The sequence below is a fragment of the Onychostruthus taczanowskii genome, unplaced genomic scaffold (assembly GCF_017590055.1).
Source record: "Onychostruthus taczanowskii isolate IOZ18803 unplaced genomic scaffold, ASM1759005v1 scaffold188, whole genome shotgun sequence".
Lineage (NCBI taxonomy): Eukaryota > Metazoa > Chordata > Aves > Passeriformes > Passeridae > Onychostruthus > Onychostruthus taczanowskii.
The window spans coordinates 661,032-670,739 of record NW_024499106.1 but is presented as its reverse complement, the minus strand read 5'-3'; the positions used below and the strand labels follow the sequence as shown (position 1 = coordinate 670,739).

The window sequence follows — 9,708 nt, the reverse complement described above, 5'->3', positions numbered from 1 at the left end:
GCCCCCCCAGGTTCCCCCTCCCCCACAGCTGGAGCTGGATGCTGTTCCCCAACCCCCCCGGTGCCCTCCCAGGTGCCCCCCATGTGCACAGGTGCCCATCAGCCCCCCAGGCGCCCCCTCCACCCCGCTGGCTCAGTCAGGCTCGCGGTGGGCGCTGTTCCCCAACCCCTCAGATGCCCCCCCAGGTGCCCCCCAGGTGCCCCCCGGTGCCCCCCGCACAGCTGGGGCCCGCCGGTGCAGTTGGTCTTGTGGTGGATGTCGTTCCAGGTGATGACGTTGGCACGGCCGGTGGTCAGCGAGGTGCCCACGGTGAAGGTGAGGCGCTGGGCGAAGGCCTTGCGGAACAGCCCCAGCACCTTGTTCCCCTCGGGGCAGTCGGGCAGGTACGCCACGCGCGTGGTGCCCGGGTAGCGCACGCCCGGGTTCGGGTGCTCCACCTGCAGGGGGACAGGTGAGGGGACAGGGACACAGGTGTCAGTGCCATTGTGGTGCCAGGGTACCCCACACCTGGGTTTGGGTGCTCCACCTGCAGGGGGACAGGTGAGGGGACAGGGACACAGGTGTCAGTGCCCACATGGTGCCAGGGTACCCCACACCCAGGTCTGCACGGGGGACAGGTGAGGGGACAGGGACACAGGTGTCAGTGCCCACATGGTGCCAGGGTAACCCACACCCGGGTTTGGGGGCTCCACCTGCATGGGTGGGGGACAGGTGAGGGGACAGGGACACAGGTGTCAGTGCCCTTGTAGTGCCAGGGTACCCCACACCCGGGTTTGGGTGCTCCACCTGCAGGGGGGACAGGTGAGGGGACAGGGGCACAGGTGTCACTGCCATTGTAGTGCCAGGGTACCCCACGCCCGGGTTCGGGTGCTCCACCTGCACGGGGACAGGTGAGGGGACAGGGACACACGTGTCAGTGCCCACATGGTGCCAGGGTACCCCACACCCAGGTCTGCACGGGGGACAGGTGAGGGGACAGGGACACAGGTGTCAGTGCCATTGTGGTGCCAGGGTACCCCACACCCAGGTCTGGGGGCTCCACCTGCACGGGGGGACAGGTGAGGGGACAGGGGCACAGGTGTCAGGACAGGGGGACAGGGGGACATGGGGACAGGGGAAAGGGCTGGGGCTACTTCACCTGCCCGGGGGTGGGGGGAAAGGGATGGGGGACAGGAGGGATGGGGGGATGGGGATCAGGGCTGGGGGCACCCAGCAGGGTTTGGGGTACCCAGGGGCACTGGGAGGTCAGTGCCCATGTGATGCCCAGGTACTGCACCCCTGCATCGGCCGGGGGACAGGTGAGGGGGCACAAGTGTCACACACCAGGTTTGGGTTCCAGACGTGGGGGGTCACAGGAAAGGGGGGCAGTGACAGGGGCACAGGTAAGGGGGCAGTGACAGGGGCACAGGTAAGGCACTGGGGACACCCAGGGCTGTTAGGGACACAGGGGCATTTGGGGACACCAGGGGTGTCAGCAACACCCAAAAGGATTTGGGAACACCCAGGGACACCTGCCAGGATGTGTGGGTGGCCCAGGGATGCTGGGTACACCCAGCAGGGTTTGGGGACATCCAGGGGCACTGGGGACACCCAGCAGGGTTTGGGGACACTCAGGGGCACTGGGGACACCCAGCAGGGTTTGGGGACACCGAGGGGCATTGGGGGCACAGAGCTGGGTCAGGGCTATTTGGGGACACCCAGGGCCACCCATCAGGACCTGAGGGTGCTGGGGACACAGTACTGTGCCAGGCCACCCAGCAGGACTTGGGGACACCCAGGGGTGCCAGGGCCACACACTGTGCACTTGGGGGCACCTAGGGGCGCTGGGGACACCCAGCAGGATCTGGGGACACCCAGGAAAGCTGGGGACACCCAGGGATGCTGAGGACACCCAGGGGTGCTGGGGACACCCAGTGGGATTTGGGGACACCCAGGAACACTGGGGACACCCAGCAGGATTTGGGACACCCAGCAGGATTTGTGGAGACCCAGCAGGATTTGGGGACACCCAGGAAAGCTGGGGAGACCCAGCAGGATTTGGGGACACCCAGCAGGATTTGGGGGCACCCAGGGATGCTGAGGACACCCAGGGGTGCTGGGGACACCCAGTGGGATTTGGGGACACCCAGGAACACTGGGAACACCCAGGGATGCTGGGGACACCCAGCAGGATTTGGGGGCACCCTGGGATGCTGAGGACACCCAGGAAAGCTGTAGAGACCCAGCAGGATTTGGGGACACCCAGGAACACTGGGGACACCCAGGAACGTTGGGGACACCCAGCAGGATTTGGGGACACCCAGGAACACTGGGGACACCCAGGGATGCTGGGGACACCCAGCAGGATTTGAGGACACCCAGGAACACTGGGGACACCCAGGGATGCTGGGGACACCCAGCAGGATTTGGGGACACCCAGGAACACTGGGGGCACAGAGCCGAACCCGGGGCATTCGGGGCGCCCGTGGGGGCGCTGGGGGCTCAGGGCTGGGCCAGGTCCCTCCGTGGGGATTCGGGATCGCCCAGCACGACGGGAGCCCCCTCCCCCCGCAGCAGCCGTGCCGCACTCACCCCCTGCACGCCGGGCGGGAAGACGTACTGGATGATGATGGTGCCGAAGGCCTCGTAGCCGGGCAGGGGCAGCGCGGCGTCGCGGGTGACCAGCATGCGCCCGTCGGGGGGCTGGTTGCCCACCAGCTGCCCGTAGAAGCGGCCGCAGACGGGGCAGGCGGAGCGCACCTGCAGCGCCCGGGCGATGCACTCCCCGCAGAACGAGTGCCGGCAGCGCTCCAGCGTGCGCGGCCCGCGCATCTCGCCCAGGCAGATCGGGCACTGCCGCTCCGGCTCCTCGTCCCGCGCCGGGCCCGCGCCGGGAGAGCCGGCGGCGCCCGCGGGGGGCTCCGGCCGGGCCCCCAGCGCCTCCCCGTGCCGCTGGCTGCGCTTCTTCAGCTCCTTCTCCGTCTCCTTGAGCAGCGCCTTGAGCGCCTTGCGGGCCGGGCAGAGCCCCGCGCCGCCGGGGGGGCCCGGGGGGGTCGCGCAGAGCTGCAGCACGTACAGCTCGGGGGTCTCGCCGTCCACCAGGATCCGCACCCGCGCCTCCTGCGCCAGCAGCGCCAGGCGCGCCGCGCGCTCCCGCGTCACGAACTCCCACACGCGCTTGGGCACCGTCACCCGGCTCTTGGCGGGGCCCCCGCAGCCCGACATCCTCGAGAGCACGAACGACACTGCGGGACAGCAGCGGCCGTCAGCACCGGGCACCGGGGACGGGCAGCGGGGATGGGAACGGGCACCGGGCACCGGGGACGGGCACCGGGGATGGGAACGGGCACCGGGCACCGGGGATGGGAATGGGCACCGGGCAGCGGGGACAGGCAGCGGGGACGGGGACGGGCACCGGGGATGGGAACGGGCACCGGGCACCGGGCAGCGGGGATGGGAACGGGCACCGGGCACCTGGGGATGGGAACGGACACCGGGCAGCGGGAACGGGCACCGGGCAGCGGGGAGGGGCACCGGGAATGGGCACCGGGCAGCGGGGATGGGCACCAGGAATGGGCACCGGGCAGCGGGGATGGAAACGGGCACCCGGGAACGGGCACCGGGCAGACGGGGACGGGCACTGGACAGCGGGAACGGGCACCAGGAACGGGCACCGGGAACGGGCACCGGGCAGTGGGGCTGGGAACGGGCGCTGGGCACCTGGGGATGGGAACGGGCACCCTGAAACATCAGGGAGTGGGCACGGACACCCCGAAACAGCCACGGGCACCCCGAAACACCCGGGACTGAGTACGGGCCCCTGAAACACCCGGGAGTGGGCATGGGACCCCCAAAACCCCAGGGACTGGGCATGGGACCCCCAAAACTGCCAGGGACTGGGCATGGGACCCCCAAAACCACCAGGGACTGGGCATGGGACCCCCAAAACCACCAGGGACTGGGCATGGGACCCCCAAAACCACCAGGGACTGGACCCCCACTGGCAGCATCACCTGATGGCCCCCACACAGCCCGACATCCTTGACAGGACAAACATGGGGAGGGGCACCCCAAAACCATCAAGGGCTGGCCGTGGGACCCTCTGAACCCCAAAATCTGGGGGGCACCGGGCAGCGGGGACGGGCAGCGGGGATGGGAATGGGCACCGGGCAGCGGGGACGGGCAGCGGGGATGGGAACGGGCACCGGGCATCGGGCAGCAGGGACGGGCACCGGGCAGCGGGGATGGGAATGGGCACCGGGCAGCGGGGACAGGCAGCGGGGACGGGGACGGGCACCGGGGATGGGAACGGGCACCGGGCACCGGGCAGCGGGGATGGGAACGGGCACCGGGCACCTGGGGATGGGAACGGACACCGGGCAGCGGGAACGGGCACCGGGCAGCGGGGAGGGGCACCGGGAATGGGCACCGGGCAGCGGGGATGGAAACAGGGATGGAAACAGGCACCGGGCAGCGGGGACGGGCAGCGGGGATGGGAACGGGCACCGGGCAGCGGGAACGGCGGGGACAGGCAGCGGGGATGGGAACGGGCACCGGGCATCGGGCAGCAGGGACGGGCACCGGGCAGCGGGGATGGGAATGGGCACCGGGCAGCGGGGACAGGCAGCGGGGACGGGGACGGGCACCGGGGATGGGAACGGGCACCGGGCACCGGGCAGCGGGGATGGGAACGGGCACCGGGCACCTGGGGATGGGAACGGACACCGGGCAGCGGGAACGGGCACCGGGCAGCGGGGAGGGGCACCGGGAATGGGCACCGGGCAGCGGGGATGGGCACCAGGAATGGGCACCGGGCAGCGGGGATGGAAACGGGCACCCGGGAACGGGCACCGGGCAGACGGGGACGGGCACTGGACAGCGGGAACGGGCACCAGGAACGGGCACCGGGAACGGGCACCGGGCAGTGGGGCTGGGAACGGGCGCTGGGCACCTGGGGATGGGAACGGGCACCCTGACAGCGGGGATGGGAACGGGCACCGGGCAGCGGGAACGGGCACCGGGCAGACGGGGCTGGGAACGGGCACCCCGTAACATCAGGGAGTGGGCACGGACACCCCGAAACAGCCACGGGCACCCCGAAACACCCGGGACTGAGTACGGGCCCCTGAAACACCCGGGAGTGGGCATGGGACCCCCAAAAACCCCAGGGACTGGCATGGGACCCCCAAAACCCCAGGGACTGGGCATGGGACCCCCAAAACTGCCAGGGACTGGGCATGGGACCCCCAAAACTGCCAGGGACTGGGCATGGGACCCCCAAAACTGCCAGGGACTGGGCATGGGACCCCCAAAACTGCCAGGGACTGGGCATGGGACCCCCAAAACTGCCAGGGACTGGGCATGGGACCCCCAAAACTGCCAGGGACTGGGCATGGGACCCCCAAAACCACTGTGAGACTGGGCATGGGACCCCCAAAACCACCAGGGACTGGACCCCCACTGGCAGCATCACCTGATGGCCCCCACACAGCCCGACATCCTTGACAGGACAAACATGGGGAGGGGCACCCCAAAACCATCAAGGGCTGGCCGTGGGACCCTCTGAACCCCAAAATCTGGGCGTGGGATCTGCAAAGCCTGAGACTGGGCATGGAGCCCCAAAACCTCTCTGAGCCAGGGCATGGACCCCCAAAATCATCTGAGACTGGGCATGGAGCCCCAAAACCTCTCTGAGCCAGGGCATGGACCCCCAAAACTGCCAGAGACTGAGCAGGGGCCTCGAAACTTCTGAGACTGGGAATGGACCCCCCAAAACCTCAGAGAACCTGGGCATGGACCCCCAAAATTGTCTGAGACAGGATATGGACCCCAAAAACTCTCAGAGGCTGAGCAGGGACCCCCAAACTTCTGAGACTGGACACAGACGACCCCAAACCCCTCTGAACTGGGCACGGACCCGCAAAAAACCCTCTGACAAAGGGCATGGACCCCCAAAATCCCCTGGCACTGGGCTTGGAGACCCCAAAAGCCCAGAGCCTGGGGACTGTGGGTCACCCCAAAACCCAGCAAGATCTGAACACGGCCCCCCAGGGACTGGGCATGGGACCCCCAAAACCACTGTGAGACTGGGCATGGGACCCCCAAAACCACTGTGAGACTGGGCATGGGACCCCCAAAACCACCAGGGACTGGACCCCCACTGGCAGCATCACCTGATGGCCCCCACACACCCCGACATCCTTGACAGGACAAACATGGGGAGGGGCACCCCAAAACCATCAAGGGCTGGCCGTGGGACCCTCTGAACCCCAAAATCTGGGCGTGGGATCTGCAAAGCCTGAGACTGGGCATGGAGCCCCAAAACCTCTCTGAGCCAGGGCATGGACCCCCAAAATCATCTGAGACTGGGCATGGAGCCCCAAAACCTCTCTGAGCCTGGGCATGGACCCCCAAAATCATCTGAGACTGGGCATGGAGCCCCAAAACCTCTCTGAGCCTGGGCATGGACCCCCAAAATCATCTGAGACTGGGCATGGAGCCCCAAAACCTCTCTGAGCCAGGGCATGGACCCCCAAAACTGCCAGAGACTGAGCAGGGGCCTCGAAACTTCTGAGACTGGGAATGGACCCCCCAAAACCTCAGAGAACCTGGGCATGGACCCCCAAAATTGTCTGAGACAGGATATGGACCCCAAAAACTCTCAGAGGCTGAGCAGGGACCCCCAAACTTCTGAGACTGGACACAGACGACCCCAAACCCCTCTGAACTGGGCATGGACCCCCAAAACCCCTCTGACACAGAGCATGGACCCCCAAAATTCCCTGGCACTGGGCTTGGAGACCCCAAGAGCCCAGAGCCTAGGGACTGTGGGTCACCCCAAAACCCAGCAAGATCTGAACACGGCCCCCCAAAACCCCCCGAGTGTGGGCACTGAGGGACCCCCCCAGAGCCCGGACAGGGCACCCCGGGGGGCTCCACAGTGCCCCCCAAACCCTGGGGGGACCCCTGGTTCACCCACCCAAGTGCCACCCAAGGGTTAAACCTGTCCTGTCCCCAAATCCGGGACACCCGGGGGGTGTGACCCTGGGGGTGCCCGAGGGGGGGTCCCCAAAACCCGGGGTGGGCCCGATGGGGGTCCCAAAAACAGGGGGTGATATGGACCCCAAAAACTCTCAGAGGCTGAGCAGGGACCCCCAAACTTCTGAGACTGGACACAGACGACCCCAAACCCCTCTGAACTGGGCACGGACCCGCAAAAAACCCTCTGACAAAGGGCATGGACCCCCAAAATCCCCTGGCACTGGGCTTGGAGACCCCAAAAGCCCAGAGCCTGGGGACTGTGGGTCACCCCAAAACCCAGCAAGATCTGAACACGGCCCCCCAAAACCCCCCGAGTGTGGGCACTGAGGGACCCCCCCAGAGCCCGGACAGGGCACCCTGGGGGGCTCCACAGTGCCCCCCAAACCCTGGGGGGACCCCTGGTTCACCCACCCAAGTGCCACCCAAGGGTTAAACCTGTCCTGTCCCCAAATCCGGGACACCCGGGGGGGTGTGACCCTGGGGGTGCCCGAGGGGGGGGTCCCCAAAACCCGGGGAGGGCCCGATGGGGGTCCCAAAAACAGGGGGTGTCCTAGGGATGTCCCCAGAACCGGGGGGTGCCCGAGAGGGTCCCCAGAATTTGGGGGGTGCACACGGGGGGTCCCCAGAATTCGGGGGGTGCCCGAGGGGGTCCCCAGAACCCCCCCCCCACAACCTGGGGGATGCGTGAGGGCGGTCCCCAGAAGCCGGTGGTGCCCGAGAGGGTCCCCAGAATTCGGGGGGTGCACACGGGGGGTCCCCAGAATTCGGGGGGTGCCCGAGGGGGTCCCCAGAACCCAGAAGGTGCAAAGGGGGTCCCCACAACCTGGGGGATGCGTGAGGGGGGTCCCCAGAAGCCGGGGGTGCCCGAGAGGGTCCCCAAAATTGGGGGGGTCCACACGGGGGGTCACCAGAACTCGGGGGTGCTCGAGGGGGGTCCCCAGAACCCAGGAGGGTGCAAGAGGGGGTCCCAAAAACAGGGAGGTGCCCGAGGGGGTCCCCAGAACCCGGGGCGTGCAAAGGGGGTCTCCAAAACCTGGGGGATGCCTTAGGGGGGTCCTCAGAACCCAGGGGGTGCCCCAAAAACCGGGGGGTGCCCGAGGGGGATCCCCAGAAGCCGGGGATGCTCCATGGCCTGGGGGGTCCCACAGCCAGGGGGGAAGGGTCCAAAGGGGGTCCCCAAAGCCAGGCCCGTGCACGAGGGGGCGTCCCAGGCCCGGGGGGGTCCCCAGAGCGGGGTGTCCCCCCCACACCCACCTGGTGAGCCCATGGGGGACACGAGCGGAGCGCGGAGGATCAGCAGAGCCACGAGCCCGGGGCTGGGGGGACACGGGGGGGGACACGGGGGGGTTACAGACGGCCCCCACCACCCCCAGACGAAAGGCGGGGGCGGAGCCTAAGCGGGGGGCGGGGCCGGGAATTCGGGGGTCCCGGCTCAGTCTCAGGCACTTTTAGAGGTCTATGCCCAGGCTCTGAGAGGATTTTGGGGGTCCCTGCCCGGTCTCACAGGGGTTTGGGGGGCTCCATGCCCAGTCTCAGAGGAGTTTGGGGGTCCCTGCCCAGTGTCAGAGGGGTTTGGGGGTCCCTGCCCAGTGTCAGAGGGGTTTGGGGGTCCCTGCCCAGGCTCTGAGGGGTTTGGGGGTCCCTGCCCAGTCTCACACCTGGCAATAGGGGACCCGGGGTCTGGGGGGCGCAGGGGGTCCGAGGGGCTCAGGGAATGGGGCACGCAGGGTCCGTTCAATAATTTATTTCTCAGTACAGAGCGGGGCAAGGAGCCCCAAAAATGGGGTGGGGGACACAACACACGACACCCCCACAAAGTGAGGAGGGGGTGTCGGCCCGGCAGGCCCCGCCCCCCCCGGGGGTCCCACCGGGCCGGGGTCCTCCCCTGCCCCCCGGGAGCTGCAGTAAAGGGGGGGAGCTGTGGAGCCCCCCAGGTCCCACACGGAGGGGGGCAGGGGGTGCCCCCCACCCTCATTTGGAATAGGGGTGGGGGCTGCACCCCCAGTGAGGACTGGGGGCGCCCCTTTCACCCCCCCCACTCTGGGGCAAGTAGTGTTTGACCCCCTCCCAGCTTTGGGAGGGGCAGAAGGGTCCCCTTGTGCAGGGGGGGCACCCCAGACCCCCCCAGTGCTGGGGCTGGAGCCCCCCCGGACCCCCTGACATAAAGTTAAGGCACTTGAGCAGTGAAACCCCACTGGGGGGGTGCTGTGGCAACCCCACCCTGTCCCCACACTCCAATAACCCCCCTCCCCAAAACACCGAGAGGGAACCAGCCCTGCCACCCCCAGCTGGGAAGTACCCCCTCTTCCCCCAGTTTGGGAACTGCCCACCCCCAGTGTGGGTGCCCACTCCCCAATTGGGAAGTACCACCCCCCAGTCTGGGGTGCCCCCACACTTTGGGGTCCCCCTCCCAGTTTAGGGTGCCCACCCCCCAGTTGGGAAATGCCCTCCCCCCAGTTTGGGGTGCCCCCCACACTCGGGGGCGTGGGGGGGGGGCAGCACACGCTGGGGGGGTTTGGTCCCGCGGGGGGGGCCGGCTGAGCCCCCCTCAGGCGAAGATGTTGGTGATGAAGTCGAGGAAGCGCTTGGCGTACTGCTCGGGGTGCACCGTGGAGATCTCGGCTCCGGCCTGGGGGGCACCGGCTCAGAGCCCCCCCAGGAACAGAGCCCCCCCCCCAGATACCCCCC

The 9,708-nt window shown here is 68.1% G+C and overlaps 2 protein-coding genes across 3 annotated transcripts in view; both read right to left on the bottom strand.

The window, feature by feature from the left end:
- The window catches only part of DTX3 (deltex E3 ubiquitin ligase 3), an 11,845-nt gene extending 3,511 nt beyond the window's left edge, over window positions 1-8,334 (bottom strand). Inside the window, exons 1-3 of one of the 2 annotated variants that reach the window (XM_041401302.1) lie at window positions 8,275-8,334; window positions 2,572-3,224; window positions 220-437 (exon numbers count right to left, since the gene is read on the bottom strand). In XM_041401302.1, coding sequence (XP_041257236.1) covers window positions 220-437; window positions 2,572-3,224; window positions 8,275-8,287 — 884 coding nt within the window. In that variant the 5' untranslated portion in view covers window positions 8,288-8,334. Of the gene's footprint in view, window positions 1-9; window positions 438-2,571; window positions 3,225-8,274 lie in introns of those variants that run through there. The other variant, XM_041401301.1, reaches the window with a different exon arrangement.
- A 415-nt stretch (window positions 8,335-8,749) lies between these two features.
- Window positions 8,750-9,708, bottom strand: part of PIP4K2C (phosphatidylinositol-5-phosphate 4-kinase type 2 gamma) — an 8,142-nt gene continuing 7,183 nt past the window's right edge. Inside the window, exons 9-10 of the mRNA XM_041401247.1 lie at window positions 9,499-9,649; window positions 8,750-9,229 (exon numbers count right to left, since the gene is read on the bottom strand). Of these exons, the coding sequence (XP_041257181.1) occupies window positions 9,569-9,649 (81 nt within the window). The 3' untranslated portion in view covers window positions 8,750-9,229; window positions 9,499-9,568. The remainder of the gene's footprint in view (window positions 9,230-9,498; window positions 9,650-9,708) is intronic.